Source organism: Vulpes lagopus, chromosome 1 (assembly GCF_018345385.1).
Source record: "Vulpes lagopus strain Blue_001 chromosome 1, ASM1834538v1, whole genome shotgun sequence".
NCBI classification, from domain to species: domain Eukaryota; kingdom Metazoa; phylum Chordata; class Mammalia; order Carnivora; family Canidae; genus Vulpes; species Vulpes lagopus.
Window position 1 is genome coordinate 146,540,622 of NC_054824.1, and position 18,087 is coordinate 146,558,708.

At 36.9% G+C, this 18,087-nt stretch overlaps 1 protein-coding gene across 1 annotated transcript in view; it reads left to right on the top strand.

Annotated features, from left to right (window-relative positions):
* DNAH14 (dynein axonemal heavy chain 14) overlaps positions 1–18,087 on the top strand; it is a 311,703-nt gene that overhangs the window by 25,886 nt on the left and 267,730 nt on the right. The window contains 4 exon segments of the mRNA XM_041749477.1: positions 2,700–2,852; positions 3,932–4,044; positions 12,217–12,279; positions 16,629–16,773. Coding sequence (XP_041605411.1) covers positions 2,700–2,852; positions 3,932–4,044; positions 12,217–12,279; positions 16,629–16,773 — 474 coding nt within the window.

An 18,087-nucleotide genomic window follows, 5' to 3' on the forward strand; every position in this document is an offset into this window, starting at 1 on the left:
TCTTACTGCCTGGTACCTGATTTTCTGTCTCAGTATCTTTGTATTTCCTTCTTCTTTCCTCTTTGGAGAAGTTTTTAATCTTGTGCAGGGTCACATGACTAGAGGGTACAAGCAGTGAGAAGAGGTAAGATCTGCCTCCTCTGCTCTTCATTACAGGAGATGGAAGATTGGGCAGGATCATCTAGTCCTACTGTTAGACCCAAGATTCTCAAAGGGCAATCCCCAGGCAATGAGCATCACCGTCACCTTGGAGCTCCTTAGCCACACATATGCTCATCTGCACCCCAGCCCTTCTGAATTAGAGTCTCTGGGGGTGGAACCCAGTGACCTGTACTTTATGACACTCTCCAGGTGATTCTCATGTACAATTGAGAACTGTTGTTCTAGACCAGGGGCCAGGTTAACTTTTTCTGAAAAGTGCCAGATAATAAATATTTTAGGCATATTGCAGGCTATCTGATCTCTGTTGTAAATTACTCAGCTCTGTCATGGTAGTACAAAAACAATAACAGTATATAAACACATGGGTGTGGCTATGTTCCAGTGAAACTGTATTTACAGAAGTAGGCACCTAGTCCTGGCCATAATTTGCTGATCCCTGCTCTAGACTGTTACTATGAGGATAAATGGTCTTTGTATCATTGTTAGAGGCAGCATTAATGTGAAGCAAAGTACCATGCATTATAGAGTCAGAGTCGCCCAGTTTTGAATCTGTATTTCTATGCTCACTGTGTGATTTTGGGCAAGTTCCTGACCTCTCTGAGCTTTAGCTTCTTTGACTTTGAAAGAAAGTCTAGTCTTTCTAGACTAGAGAGCTGTGAAAAAGGAATTAATTAATTAATTAATTAATGAGGAATGAATGTGGCATGGTATCTGGCATATAGTGGGCATGGTGGTTTAGAAAACACATAGGTATACATGGGCTTGATATCCTTGGACTCACTAATAAGGTATGTTTCATTTGTAAAGGAAGGGTTGAGAATATGAAAAAAAATACATGTTTTTAAGTGGAAAACAACTTAATTGAAACATACTATGCTTCTAATAAGTGGATGATATAATTACATACATGACCCACTTGGATAATTGTGTCTAGTATCATCAACTTTCTGGAACATAATTAGAACGAAAATGATTCCAGTGGCCACATAACCAGACCACTGTACTATACAAATCATCACCCAGAGCTTATTTATTTTATTTTAGTTACAGGTTTTAAACTTGCTTCATAAGGTTTCTGGGGGCATATCATACCAGAGGTTAGAACAAGACAGAGAGGGGTGCTTGGGCTGTACAGTCAATTGAATGTCCAATTCTTTTTGGTTAGATCGTGATCTCAGGGTCGTGATATTAAGCCCTGCATTGAACTCCATGCTCACTGCAGAGTCAGCTTGAGATTCTCTCCCTCTCCCCCGCCTCTCAAATAAATAAATCGTTAAACAACAACAACAACAACAACAAAGACAGTGAACACCTGGGATGAGTAAAGACAAACAGTAACAATATTTTAAGGAGGACAAAAACTTTTTTAGAAGAAAAACTGGATCTGAAACTTTAAGTGCCAGTAATTAGAAAGTCCCAAAGCTAAAAGAAATAAATTTCACTTAAAATTTTTTCTTAATATGAAGTGGCTGATTTCTCAATAATGCCAGGTAAATAAGAAAGAGGCATTATAGTATATTGCACTGTCGGGCAGCCCCTGTAGCGCAGTGGTTTAGTGCTGCCTGCAGCCTGGGGTGTGATCGTGGAGGCCCGGGTTCGAGTTCCGTCTCGGGCTCTCTGTGTGGAGCCTACTTCTCCCTCTGCCTGTGTCTCTGCCTCTCTCCCTCTCTCTTTCTCTCTCTTTCTCTGTGTGTCTCTATGAATAAATAAATACAAATCTTAAAAAAAAAGTATATTGCACTGTCTCAGAACATGGATTTAGTCAGACTTGTATTCACATCTCAACTTACCCCTTCCTGTCTTTGTGACTTTTCCCAAATTTCCTAATTTCTCAAAATACTAATTTCTGCATCTGTTTTATGAGCTTAAAATAAGATCATCCCTGTATCCCTGTGGGTAATTTAAAAGGTTAAATTCACAGGGTTAAATTCCTGTGGTTATACCATGTATGAAACATTTATTATTTATTAAATATTTACTATTTACTTCACAAATATTATTATTATAATACTAAGCCACCATCATTATCAAACTAAAAGATTAACATGCTCAAAAGGTGGGGCACCTGAGTAGCTCAGTGGGTGAAGCATCTGCCTTCTGCTCCAGTCACGATCCCAGGGTCCTGGGATTGAGCCTACAGGGAGCCTGTTTCTCCCTCTGCCCCTACCCACTGCTTGTGCTCTCTCTTTCTCTCAAATAAAATCTTTAAAAAAAATAGCATGCTCAAAAGGCTTCTGGTGTTGGCAAATTTACTGAAAGTGGGGCATGTGTGTTAAAGGTATGTTGCCAGTTCTTCATGTGAATAAGCATGCATTGGGAAGCACATAGATGAATTTCTCACCACATTATGAGAGTGAAAATTACATATTATGTCTTTTATAAGATTGATCTTGTTGAACTTTGGACACAATTTGATGTCAGCTTTCCTCAGTGATATTACTCTTAATTTTAATCTCAAATTGTTTAAATTTACTGAGGAATCTGTTCAGTCATTTTATTACTTAATTTGATCAAGTTAATTTTTTTTTTAACCTCAGGAACCTTTAAAAGATGATGGAGAATTTATATATTGCCTTCCTCGGAAAAATAGTCAAGTTCTCTATAATCCATATGATCTTCAGGTGGTCTCTGCCCACAGAGCTAGACATTGCAAAGAATTTTGGGTTGTTACTGCATCATTTATCTCAAAGGTAATATAGAGTGGGTGTTTTCCACTAATGAGTAAATATTATCCAATTTAGAATATCTTTGTGTATATCAGATAAACCTGGTCATTTGAGAGACAGTTTGTGTTTAAGATACTCTTTGGGAGAAAATTATTTCATAGCAAGGGTTTTTTTTCTTTTTTATAGAGATACAGGTTTAAGGATTCAATTAATGTCAAATACTTTATTAAGTGTAGTTTTTTTAAAAAGAAAACTCAACTATAGGGACTTGCTGACAAAATAGGAATTATAATAGTAAAAGAAAAAAATGTTTCTCGGGCTTGTCAGAAACTTCATTGCCAGTTGTAGAAATCCCCCATTACATTCTTGCATAGCACTTTCATACTTCTCACAAGTTGTAATTATACAGTTACTTGTTTTGATCATTTTCTTAGTGTCTGTCTGCTTCCCCCTACTCTCCCAACCTCCCAACTACACTATACTGTAAGCATGTGAGGGTAGGGCCACGTCTGAATGAAGCAGATCTGTAGGTGCAGGTGTAGGGATATATCCCTGATGTGTATTATCAACTGAAAATGGGAGGAACAGCTTGTATATAAACAAAAATACACAAATACATATGTGCTGATACAGAGGTACTTTTATTGCCAGAAGAAATTTAAGGAAATGTTAACATTCAGTTGGGGAAGAGGGACTCTGAGGAAGGGAATTCCTTAGGAAAGGCCTGTGGTTCTTGAATGTCAAAATAGGGCATCTACATCCTTGTGGTTAAAATTGAGTTCATACATATGACTTTTATAGAAAATGTGGAAATTATGAGACTGAAAAAATGAACATATATTTGTGAAAAGCATCTCAGGGTGAGGAATAAGCTTCTCTTATTCTTTATTGGAGCATGAGAAATAGCATTAGAAAAATGGCAAGTATAGAAGTAGTGTGGGAAGGGAAGTCAAGTTTGGGTATAGATGAAGCGGTGGAGGTATTATATAGAGAACAACCTTAATTATAAAAGCAAGTAGTTAGGCAAACATAGGCTTTTTTATTTCTTTAAAATAGTGCATATTTTTTAAAGAAAGTCATGGTTTTGTGCTTTATATTTGCAGGTTACTAAAATAGGTGATGTAGAAGAAATAGAACTCATACCTACCTTGGAATGGCTTTTAGAAAGAACATGTTACTCTTTATTACAGCAATTCAGGATATTTTCCAATTTTCGGTGAGATGAAAAAAACCCCAATTATTTGTAGTATGGCCCTATTGAAAAAGCAACTGCCTGGTTGATACGGGTGTTCTACTACATAATTCTATCTTTATGGGGAATATTAGAGGAAATGGGATCTTCCATAAAAGTATTTTAGACAAGTTGGAGGTGTAGGGAGATCCTGACTTCACCACCTCTCAGGCACAACAATCCTACAGTTCTATGTGGAATAATTTCCTTTGGAAAAGTTCTGGAAACTAGATGGAGAGTAACTCCACCACAAAAATTAAAGGCAAGATGAAGACAGGAGAGACAGAGATGCACTTTCACCAAAAACCCCACCCCCCAGTGTGGTAACCCATGAACAGGAGGGAGCTAAAAAATGTGGAAACTTTACCTGAGGAGTAGGGAATGTTTCCCTCATCAGGCACCCCAATCCTTGGGTTCTGCACCAAAGAGATGAGCCACCAAAATGTAAAAACAGTGGAGACTGGTCCAGAAAAACCATAGAACTTAGGGAATGGAGAACCTGCTCATAAAAGGTTTGCATACACACTCAACTCACCCTGGGACCCAGAACAAAAGTTGCACCTTAAAAAACATCTAGGCCACATGTAAAGGAGACCCACTTACTATTCTTAAAGTGAATGTCAGAAAGGCAGGAACCTTTTGGGACATTTTTAAGGAGAAAAGTGCTGGAAGGTACCATTTTTACAATCCCATTCTACTGTGCTAATGCCAGTGTTGGCAGGCACTGATTTGGCAATCTTCGTGTAACCTGGGCACACGCCAACCCCCCATACCACAGGTCCACCACAGCCAACTGGGCAAGTATCCCATCCATCGTTAGCCATAGCTGCATCCCTACTGGCCATGTGAGTGCCATGCCCCTGCAGTGCCACAGACATGGTCTTGCCACAGCCAGTGGTGTGCCACAGTGCCACCCTTGCCACAGTTGGGACTCCCCTTGAGCACCCAGCACCGGTGGTCAGGGGTAATTGTGCATCTCAGCCTCACAGGTCACCTACATAAGGCCACTTCTTCAAGTTTGGGAGAGGAGCTGTTCACCTAATACATAGGGAAAAAACAAAATCAGGCAAAATGACAAAGGAATATCTTCAAATGAGAGAACAAGACAAAAACCTCGGAAAAAGACATTAATGAAGTGGGAATAAGTAAATTGCCTAATAAAGAGCTCAAAGTAATGGTCATAAAGATACTTACTGAACTTTGGAGAAGAATGGATGGGCACAGTGAGAACTGCAGCCAAGAGAGAAAATACAAGAAAGTACAAAATGGAAGTCACAGAGCTGAAGTAGAATAAATTAACTGAGAAATACGCTAAGGGGATTTAATAGCAGACTGCAGGAATCAGAAGAGTGGGTTAGACAGTAAGCTAGAGGACAAAGTGATGGAACTCAGAGCAGCAAAAAGAAGTCGTTTTTAAAAAGTGAAGATAACATAAGTGACCTTTGGGGCAGTTTTGAGTGGAATCACATTCTCATTATAGGAGTTCTAGAAGAAGAGGGGGAAGAAGGGGCAGAAAAACATATTTGAAGAAATAATGGCTGAAAATTTCCTTAATTTGGGGAAGGTAGCAGACATCATGTCCAGGAAGCCCAGAGAGTTCCATGTAAGAAAAACCCAAAAGAGACCAAAATATAGCATAATTAAAATGTTAAATGTTGGAGATAGAGAATTTTAAAAGCAGTGAGGGAGAAACAGCTTACTATATACAAGATATATCCGTATGGCTATCAACAAATTTTTCAGCAGAAACTTTGCAAGGCAAAAGGGAGCAGCAGAAAATATTCAAAGTATTAAATGAAAAAAAAATGCAACCAAGAATACTCTGCCCAGCAAGATTATAATTCAGAATTGAAGGTGAGATAGTTTTCACATAGCAAAAGCTAAAGGACTTCATTACCACTAAACCAGCCTTATAAGAAATATAAAGAGACATCTTTAAGCTGTAAATAAATGGCACTAATTAATGACTAGAAAACATATGAAAGTGAAAATTTGACTGGAAAAGGTAAATGTATGGTGAAGGTAATGAATTAATCATTTATACACTAATACAAAGGTCAAAGACCAATGTAGTAAAAACAACTAAAACCACAATTATTAGTTAAGGAATATATAAAAAGTTGTAAAATGTGATATCAGAAACCTAAAACAACAAAACAAAAAACCTAAAACATAGGAGAAAGGGATAAAAATGTAGAATTTTGGAATGTATTCAAATTTAAGTTGCTATGAACTTAAAATACACCTTTATATACATAGGATATTATATATGAACCTCATGATAACCATAAAACAAAAACTTACAGTGAATACATAAGATGAATGAGAAAGGAATCTAAACATTAAAGAAAGTTATAAGGTGTCAAGGGAAGAGAGAAAGAATAAAGGAACAGAAAAAAACTATAAAAACGATTCACAAAAGGGCAATAAGTACATACCTATCAAAAATTAAATGTAAATAGACTAAATTCTCCAATCAAAAGGTAGAGTAACTGAATGGACTTTAAAAAAAAAAAAAAGACTCCTGCAAATGCTGCCATCAAGAGACTCACTTCAGAAGTAAAGGCATGCTTCTAAAAGTGAAAGTATAGAAAAAGATATTTTATGCAAACAAATGAAAAGGCTGTTGTAGCTATATTCATACAAAATAAACTTAAAGACTTATAGAAAACAAAGTAGGGCATTACATAGTGATAAAGGAGTCAGTCCGGTAAGGGGATATAATATTTATAAATTATATGCGCCCAACATAGCACCAAATGTATAAAGGATATATCAGCAGACCTAAAAGAAGAAGGAGACAGTGATACAGTAATAGGAGGAGACTTTAATTAAACACCCAACCCATGTCAATTATTAGATCACCCATGCAGGAAATCAATAAGGAAACATTGGCCTTAAATGACACATTAGACTAGATGGATAATAGATTATACAGAACATTACATTCAAAAGCAGCAGAATACATTTCTCCTCACATGCACATGGTACTCTTTCCAGGATAAATAACGTTTGGCCACAAAAAAGTCTCAATAAATTTATAACGATTGAAATCATATAAAGCATCTTTTTCAACCACGATAGTATGAAACTAGAAATCAGTTATAAGAAGAAAACTGGGAAAACCATAAAAACAAGGAGCTTAAGCAACATGCTGTTGAACAACAAAGAGGTCATTGAAGAAAGCAAAGGAGAAATAAACCTAGAGACAAATGAAAACAAATGTGACATCAAAAATCTATAGGATATAGCAAAAGCCATTACACGAAGGAAGTTCCTAACAATACAGACCTACCTTAAGAAACAAGAAAATTCCAAACAGCCTAACTTTAACCCAAAGGAACTGGAAAAGAAGAAATGAGTGAAACCTGGAGTTAGTAAAAAGAAGGAAATAATAAAGATCAGAATGGAAATAAGAAAAATAGAGACAAAAAAACAATGGAAAAGATCAGTGAAAACGAGCTGGTTCTGTGAAAAGACAAAATTGACAAACCTTTAGCCAGACTAACCAAGAAAAAAAAGAGAGAGGGCTCAAAATCAGAATGGAAGAAGTTACAGCTAATACCGTAGAAATATGAAGAATCATGACAGTTGCTATAATTATGCATAAGCAAACTGAACAACCTATAAGAAATGGATAAAATCCTAGAAACATACAACCTACCAAGACAATCATGAAGAAATAGAAAATATAAATAGATCAATGACTAGTAATGAGATTGAATCAGTAATCCAAAACTTCCCAAGAGTCCATGACTGTTGTTTTCATTGGTGAATTCTACTAAACATTCAAAGAGTAGTTAATACCTATTATTCTCAAACTCTTCCAAAAAAAAAAAAAAGAAAGAAAAGAAAAGAAAAAAGAAACCAAAAAATGGAAGAGGAAGGAATGTTTCCAAAGTCATTTCATGTGGCCAGCATTACGCCAATACAAAAACCGGAGGACACCACACAAATAACATTGCGGGCCAATTTCCCTAATGAACATACAAAAATGCTCAACAAAATACTAGCAAATCAAATTAGAAAATGGGTCATAAACCATGGTCAAATGGCATTTATTTCAGGGATGGCAGGATGGTCCACCATCTGCAAAATAATGTGATATATTGTGATACACCACATTAAAAAAAAATCATATGGTCATCTCAATGCAGGAAAAGCATCTGAAAAATTCATTTATGATTAGAACCCTCAACCAAGTGCTTATAGAGGGAATATACCTCACCATAATAAAAGCCATATATGACAAACCCACAGCTAAAATAATATTCAACAGTGAAAAGCTAAAAGCTTTTCCTCTTGAAGATTAGTAACAAGACAAGGATGACTACATTTCCCAGTTTTGTTCAACATAGTACAAGAAGTCTTAGCCACAGAAGTTAGGCAAGAAAAAGAAAGAAAAGGCATCCAAATTGGATAGGGAAGTAAAACTCTTATTTACAGATGACATTATACTATATATAGAAGAACGAAGCTGTGGGGCACCGGGGTGGCTCAGTGGTTGAGCGTCTTGACTCTTGATTTTGACCCAGGTCTTGAGTCAGAGTCCTGGGATTGAGCCCCATATGAGGCTGCATGCTCATTTGGGAGTCTGCTTCTCCCTCTCCCTCTGACCCTTCCCCTGTGCTCTCACACACTGTGTTCCTCTCTTTCTGTCTCAAATAAATATATCTTTTAAAAAAAGAAAATGAAAAAAAAAAAAAGAAAATGAGCAGAGAATCTGAATAGACATTTTTCTAGGATCTACATACAGGTGGCCAGCAGAATCATGAAAAGATGGTTAATATCACTCATCATCAGGGAAATGCACATCAAAAACCACAGTAAGATATTACTTCCTACCTATCAGAATGACCATTTTAAAAAGAAGGTTTGATGAGGATGTGGAAAAAAGGGACCGTTGTGCACTGTTTGTGGGAATTAAATTGGTGTGGCCACTCTGGAAAATAGTCTGGAGAGTCCTGAAAAAATTAAAATTAGTACCACTATATGATCTAGCAGTTCCATTTCTAGATATCTTTTCAAAGAAAACAAAGACTAATTTGAAAAGATACATACACTTCTTTATTACAGCACTTTTATAATAGCTAAGATAAGGAAACAACCATGGTATTCACTGATGAATGGATAAAGATGTGTATATATAAAATGGAGTAGTACCCAGCCATAAAAGAAACTGAAATCTTGTCATTTCCGTCAATATGGATGGGACCCTAAAGGTATTATGCTAAGTGAAATAAGAGAGAGACAGGTATTATATCATTTCACTTATATGTGGAACCTAAAAAACAAAAGTTACACTCAAAGTTACGGAAGACAGAGGTGTGGGTTGCCAGAGGGGAGAGGTGTTGGGAGGGGGATGAAGTGAGTGAAGAGAATCAGAAGGTAAAAACTTGGAGTTATGCAGTCGACTAAGGGGCAGTCAGTAATACTGCATTAACTGTACCCTAACAGACTAACTCACTGAGCTCATCAGTTCACTGTATTTACAAACATCAGATCACTGTGTTGTACACCTGAAACTAATATACTGTATGTCAATTAGACTTGAATAAAATTTTTTAGATAAAATTTACTCATTTAAGTATTAAAACTTCTTATCTTTTATGATAAATATTGTAAGAAAAAGATTTTTTGTGGTTGAATTTAAAATAACCATAATGACCTTAACTTGCCTTTTGTTTTTCATGCAGTTATTCATAAAACATGTATACTGAGAGTTTGCTAAGAACCAGTCCTTGTTCTAGATGCTGGGGATACTCTATTGAACAAAAGAAACAATGTCCTGCTCTCAAGTAACTTATAGCAGGAGGGAAATAAACATATAGATATGTAAGATATCAGGTAGAGAAGGAATGCTATAGTGGAAAATAAATCAGAGAATTAGGGAGTTGGGCAGTTTGTTGATTCAAGGTCATCATTTAAAAATTTATCTAGTTTCTAAGGGACATGACAGGAGACCAGGACTTCTAGACTCCTGATCCTTCACACAGTAGCCCCAGACTTGTTCTTCTAGTGTTTATATCTAGCTTTTTTTTTTCCCCTTGCTTCTCTTTGTATTAATTGACACATGATAGTACATGAGTTTCAGGTGTACAACATAGTCCTTTGACATGTATGTATGTGGTGCTGTGCTCCCAACAAGGGTGGCTGCTATCTGTCACTGTATCATGCCACTACAATGATGTTCTTGTTTCTGATGTCTGTATTTTCTTGTGGTCTGCTGCTATCTGCTGGAGACTAGGGAAAAAGATAAGTAATATTTTAAGTGGTTACATTTTTTAAAAAGATTGTTTATTCATGAGAGAGACAGAGAGTGAGGCAGAGACACAGGCAGAGGGAGAAGCAGGCTCCATGCAGGGAGCCCAATGTGGGACTCCATCCCAGAACTCCAGGATCATATCCTGAGCTGAAGGCAAACGCTCAACTGCTGAGCCACCCAGACATCTCACTGGTTACATTTAATATGATAAATAATTGAAATAACAAGAACCTGAGGAAGTTTTTAATAAGAGAAGTGAATGGATTTTGTGGCAGAATAGTTACTCATAGAACAGATATTTGCTGTGTACTTCTGTTGTTCTATTGTCATGGGCACTGGAGATAGGACCACATGAAAAATATATAAGGTTCCTGTTGCTATAGAACTTCCACTCTCATGGAGGGAAATAGATAATAAGGAAATAAGATTATATTTCAGTGAGTGGTAAGGGCCAGAAAGATAATAAACGGGCAACGGAGCTGGTCCTGTTAGGGTCTCGACCCACGTCACGTGGCCGCAGAGGTGATTGAGGGAGACATGGGTCTGACCAGATCCTCCTCCAGAGTCCACGTGACAGTTGTTTTGCCGGCAAGCAGGCGGTAATACCAGCTTATGGTATCGTGGAGAGCAGTATGGTCTGCATCTTTTGATTTAAACTGTCCCTGCTGTACTTTCCACTGGTTGCCTTGCCTGTCATAAATCCTGGGCTCCACTCCTCTAGAAATAATTTTAATTAAACTTTTGAAACACAGTTGACCTGGGATGAGTCCTCTTTTTATAGAACATGTGACATCAGTTAGTCCATGGTCAAAATGATACATTTTCTTTATTCATGTTAAAAGTATAAACTGAAGTTTAGGCATTTAAAACTTACAAATCCATTGGATTTTTGAATTTTATTTTTAACATATTTTGTGAAGTTTAGTTAGTTACAAGACTAACTTGTAACAGCAAGTAACATTTCAAGTAGAAAAATGAGGTAAATCTATAGCATTGGCAGCTTCCACTGGCAGTGCAATGTGTGAAGTGTGGAGGTGACTCACAGCAGCACCAGCTTCTTAACCTTGGGGGCCTGCCTGGAAGCATTGCTTTGTGGCCTGGTATGGACACTCCTAACACTATCATTGGGGTGATTCATCTGGGATTCTTTCCAGGGATCTTCTAGAGTCCTGAGGCTCCATGACCAGAGAAAAGTGAGATAGGAATTTAGCTAGAATGCCTTTTGGGAGCCTGACCTAATGTTAGAAGCATTTCTGATTTCTGAGGCTTCAGGTATGCCTGTTTGTGTTGTGACATCACAGGATTCTTTCTGATTCTCAGTCAGCCAGTAAGATGAGTGGCTTGGCTTCTGGGGCACTCCTGCCCCACCAGCTCCTCTTGCTACATGAGGAATCTCCCCTTGGCAAACAAGCATCACCTCGAAAGTACCACCAAACATCATTAAATTTATTCTCAGATGGGTTCTTTGGAATTTTAAAATGATAAATCCATCTTTTCAAAAACATAAATATTAGCTATCAAAATGACACACACTTTCTTTACATATCAATATAAAATGATTTCTTATCAGTATACCTTTTCATTATCACTGGAAACTGAATCCTGATTCTTCTTGAAATATGAGTCTCTTAAAAATAGTAAGCTAATAAATTAGATAAGGGGCAAGAATATATTTTTTAGTTTTTATATTATTGAGATGTAACTAAATTATGTATCTATGAGAATTGCAACAACTCTTGCTGTTATGTTCCATTGATAGTTTGGGAGAGAAGTGATATGGTCTAGTATTTAGGTAAAATTTAGGATAAGTAAAACATGTTCCAGGAAATCTAGTATTCCACATGAATACATGATTTATGAATATAGAATGTAAGAAATGTTTTTCCTTTCAGAATTAATAAATTATTCGTTACTTGGAAATTGAATGTTAGAAGAATTAAGACAGATAATAGCAGGTAAGTTTTGATGGACAGTGCATTTTTAAAAATTGTGTGTACCTTGAATATGTAGGATGGAAGCAAGTCTAAGTCATTTTTCACTCAGTGACTGGAAAGTCACTTTATGGTTAAATTTAACCTATCTTATTTTTATACACAATTTCTTTTCTTTTTTTTTTTAAGATTTTATGTATTCATGAGAGACAGAGAGGCAGAGACACAGGCAGAGGGAGAAGCGGCTCCTTGCAGGGAGGCCAATGTGGGACTCAATTCCAGGACCAGGATCACACCCTGACGACTGAGCTATACCCTGGCACCCCTAAACACAATTTCCATAGAAACATGATAACACCCACTTACTTTATTTCCTGGTCTGCCAGTCCATGACAGGAGGAAATCACAGTGCTGTGAAGACATTATGATGATTCTCTTTGGTCACTTAATTTAAATGCTTCCAGAAAGGAAATGACTCTGTCCTACGTGTCCTACACGTAGCTGGCTGCCAATCCTGTTCTGCAGGATCTCCAGCAGCCACATTTTGTTTTTGAACCTTGTACCCTGAGGTGACCTTGATGGAATGCAGCTATGAAAAATGACACACAGGGATCTCTGTGGCCCCCAGCGGTCATGTTTTGCACACTTACTAGTAGGACAGCTGTGGGCAACCAGAATGGTGGTCTTCCCCATTTGGGGTTTTGTCTTTCCGAGAATGTTGTAGAAATGGAATCATGCAGTCTGCAGTCTGAGAGTAGAGCTCTTCCCAGGCTGCTGCCGCCTTTACTGATAGTTCTTCACGCAGGGCTGTGCCACAGTTAGTCATTCCTAGTTCAAGTATGCCTCCTGCTTTCCAGTTTTTGATCATTAGAGATGAAGCTGCTATAAACCTTCAGACACAGGTTTTTACGTGACCACGAATCTTCGTTGCTCTGGGGGCCATGCCCAGGAGTGCCGTCCTATGGTGATTGCATGTTTAGGTTTCCTCAGAAATGATTGTACCATTTTGCATCCCCACCAGCAACATCTGAGTGCTTCAGCTTCTCCAAGTTTGCAGTTGTCAATGTTTCTTTATTTAGACATTCTAGTGGGTGTGTGGTAGTATCTCATTGTGGGTTTTTGTTTTGTTTTTACATTCAATCTAATTGTTTATATGTTAGGGCTTAAGTTTGCCACTTTATTTTTTGGTTTCTGTTTCTTCCCTCCACTTTGTTTCTTCTTCCGGTAGATTATTTGAATATTTCTTAGAATTCTTTTTGGATTTTTCATAGTATTTTTTAATGCATCTTTTTGTGTAACTTTTTTAGTGGTTGCTGTTGGTGTAATACATGTGCAAAACATACAATTTACTAGTGTTGTCATATTCTTAGTTGACATGAACTCTACAAACATTAGCTTTATGTCCCTTTTCCTTCCTCTGTTTATGGCGTAATTGTCTTAAATATTAACTCTACCTGCATTTGGCAGTGTATCAGAAGAATTATCATTTTTGCTTCCATCATCAAACCTAAGTTATAAAACTTATAAGAAAATAACCTATACATTTTTACTTTTATTTTTTTAAGATGTATTTATTTTAGAGAGAGAGTGGGGGGAGGGCCAGAAGGAGAGGGAGGGAGGAGGGAGACCCCCTCAACGCCCCCCCCCCCACCGCCCCGAGCTTGGAGCCCTACCCTGAGATGTGACCTGAGCCGAAATCCAGTGTCTTACTCTTAACTGACTGAGCCACCCAGATGCTCCTACATTTTTAAAATGTGTTCAGTTTGGTTTGTTAATCATGTTCTTGCTTCCTTCTCCATGTTCCAGGATTCCCTCTTTTATAGTTTGTTACTTAATTTCTGTATAGAGAACTGTAGCCATTCTTTTAGGGCAGGTCTGATTGCAATAATTCTTTAACTCTCCTTTCTCTGAGCTGTCCTAATCTCTCCTTCACTGAAGAATATTAATTGCCCAATATGGAACTATGTCCTAACAGTTCTTTCCTTTCAGCATTTGAAAAATGGGTGCCGTTGTCTTCTGGCCTCCGTGGTCACTCAGATTGCTTTTCTTCTATAGATGTTTCTTTCGCTGCTTTCAAGATTTTTTTCTTTTGCCTTCAATTTTCAGAATTTTGATGTGTTTTGGTTGTATTTCTTTGTCTTTATCCTGTTTTAGGCCACCCTGGCTTCTTGAACCTCTGTGTGCATTCTTTGACAAATTTGGTAAATTTTCATCCATATTTCTTCAAGTATTTTTTCAGTCCTGCCCTCTTTCTCCTCTCCCTCGGGACTTCAGTCACATGCTAGATCTTTTTTATAGTCCTGCTGGTCCCTGAGGGCCTGGTTATTTTTTTCAGTCTATTTTTTTCTCTGTTTTTCAGATTGAGTAATTTCTGTTGTTCTTTCAGTTCACTGATTTGTTTCTCTGTCCATTCCATTCTGCTGTTGAGCCAGTGTATTGAGCTTTTATTTTAGTCACTATATTTTTCATTTCTAAAATTTCCATTTAGTTCTTTTTTTATGTCTTGTTTCTTTGTTTGACTTTCTGTTTCTTTGCTTGCTCCTACCCAGGGAAGATGAAATTCCTGGTTCCTGACTCAGCTTTCCCTGGAAGCCCTCAGAGGAATGCTAGGGAAGCCTTGTTACCCCTTGCTGAGGATGAAACTCCACACTCTTCTCTATGGTATCGCTGAAATAGAATGGTTATTGTTGAAAATTTTCTTGCATTCTTGACTGCCCCTTTCCTGATTCTTCAGCTGGATGGCAGGCTTATTTGTTGGCACCTGTAGGTGTTTCCAGGTTGCTGGTTTCTTCAACTCCAAGCTTGGGATAGAGGAAGCAAAAGAAAACCCAAAGACCTTACCGCCATGTCATTCTTGGCCAGTCTTCTTTGCCTTTCAGTGTCTTATGTCACTTGATTTATGATGTTCACGGTTTTTGGTTGTACTTAGAGGGAATAATAGTGGAAAGTCCATTTATTCCATTTTTCTAGAAGTCAGGATCCTAGTTTTAATAGATTTCTGTGACATATTTTCTGTTACCAAGCAGTTCTAACTTGTGAATTAAGTTTTAGAGAATGGATTTAGTTTTCTGTTAAAATGGAATGGAAGTTTGTTGGTGAGTTCCTCATAACACCTATGCTTGAATAGTCATTGAATGATGCATTTTTTTGTCTTGTCAGATTTCACCATTACAATTCTACATTTTTTCATGCTTTCCCCACTGTTAATTATTTTTATAATGCACTCTCCATAATTTCTTCATATCTGTGTTAAAACCTGCAAATAAAATCAACTATATTTTTTAAAGGAAAAAAAGAAAGCTTTAAACAACTCTGAGTAATGTGAATCCATTACTATGTGAATTTTGATCACTATTTTGTTAATAAATGTCAAGATTGGGTCTGATGTTTGGCATTTCACTTTCTGGAATGTGTGATCTTTTTTTCTCCCTGTGCTAGACACTCGGGCATGTCACGAACCGCTCCACCTCTGTGAGTAGCTTCAGGTGACGTGAGGGCTGCGTAGTGTAGGGAGGCCTTCTCTGAGACACAAAGCTCGTGCTTTGCAGGAGGCAGAGAGAATAAAGGGCCCACGGAGCTTCAGCTTCACTGGTCTCATGGTATATAAAACTCTTGCCAGTAAAATGGAAAGACAGCAAAAGGTTTAATAGACAATATAAAATATTAATATTATATGTTAATATATCGATCACAATATTAAATATTAATACATAAAAACCAGCCACTCCACAAGGGATCAGTGAGGGGCAGAAGACCTCCTCTTTTTTATACACTGATGCACAGAAAAGTTTGCATTTCTTGATCCAATTTTTTTTGGCACCTTCTCTCTCCCATTCTTCTCTTTTCTCCTTTGGCCTATCTTGTGTTATTGGAAGTGATCTATCTCACCTTTGTGACCATGACCAGACAGTAGAAAGGGGCCTAGGAAAGAGAAGGACCCATCTTTTCTATTTTAGGACTCAGGTGGTTAGAGAATTTAAGAAACATTCTCCAAATGGTTCCTAATCCAGTTAATTTTTTTCCCTATAATTAGGGAAAAAGTAAATTAGATTAATAGGAAAAATGTAACTCCTTTTGGATATCACTGCCTAATATTTCAAGACTATTAGGACTTGGTGGCATAAATAAAATTGTAACATCATCACTTCTTCCCCCTCCTGTTTTGTTCTTACTCAACACACCCAGTACCACAGCCTTGCTTTCAACATTATCAGCCAAATAAACCATGTCATGCTTACTAATGTTTATTAACGTCACTTTAAACTGTAGTAGATAGCATACATTTGGATCAAACAAATTATACTACTTACCTCCAAATCGATTTTACTGATTTTGAATGGGAGATAAGTCTGTGGAAATTCTTTAACTTTCAGGTCATTTTTGTACCACCATCTTTTTTTGGCCGATGAGTTATTTCAAGGCTGTTTGCTTTATATAAAGGGACTTTGTGAAGATGCAGTTGATATCAAAAAAAGTTATGAACACGAAGATCATCCATCTGCCATATGCCTCATTAAGGTGGGTAGAAATGCACTACCATATGCTAATGTTTGTATGTGGAAACCAGGAAGAACAAATAGAGTTGAATTGGAGGGTTACATATTGCTAGATCCATTAGTAAATGATCACAATGCATGACTAATGTTCTAAAATATCGCAAAGAACATTATTCCCTCTAATAGCCATTTACAAGAATATACATTCCTTATGCATAATTTCTTCCCTAACTAAACTCAACCTAAGTCTGTTATGAAGCTCCTTCTTTATTTTCAAAACTCTAAATATACAATATCATTTATAAATAATTATCTCTAGTACATAATTGATATTACCAGCTATTCTCTCAGTATAACATGTCAAGAAATTATCGTAAGTTACAGCCCAGAGGTTTAGGTTAAGTTTATGAATTCTTCTAGTCTACAATTCTAAGAAAGGGTGACCTTTCTAATGAATGATTTAATTCAGTTTTATGGAATAGTTCTTTCAAAGAGGTTAAAATACATAGAAGTATATCTTTTAGGTGTTTAATATACAGTTGAACAGGATTCCAGCAACTTTTATTTCATTTACCCACTGAATAAGGTAGAAACTGAGTGAGGAAGAAACTAAAAAGTAAAACTGATAATCACCAGACTTAAAAAATAGTACAAGGGTTTAGACAAGTTATACATTTGATAATCAACTCAAAAATTGTGTTGTCTATACATGTGTTATAAGGTTAATACTTATAAATCAATAGCTTATTTTAGAATTGATTATATACAGTGGCTGACACATAATAGGTGCTTAATAGTCTTTGAGTGAATGAATAAATAAAAGAGTTAATGAAGAAAGAGAAGTTAGTCACTACAGATGAAATACATTTTTTATAGTTCTATTGAGATGAATGTTTCAAAAGGATTAAATTCAAGTTAAGGAGACATTTCATAGAGGAGTATTTTTTATATGGTTTTGTTCTAGAAGGAAATTGGGCAGCTATATAGGTTGTTTAATGAGTGACTTTATGACAGAATTTATTGGTTCGTGATGGGTGGGAAGGCAGAGGAGACTTTAGATTATCTGTGAATGCTGGTGCCTGGTGGATGGTAATGCTAACAGTGTGACCTTAGACCCTATCAGCTTCCCCCAGAACATCAAGAGGAAGTGAACAAAACTTTCCAGGTAATTTATAAATATTTGTTAGTTACCTATTATATGCAAAGTAAATGGATACAAACTAAAAATGAGGTATTGCTCTTTTTAATTTGCTTACAGTTTATTGGAAGAGAGAATTCTTTACATATAAAAATGATTGCTAATTCCAGAAGTAGTCACGTGGTTTTGCTAATCATT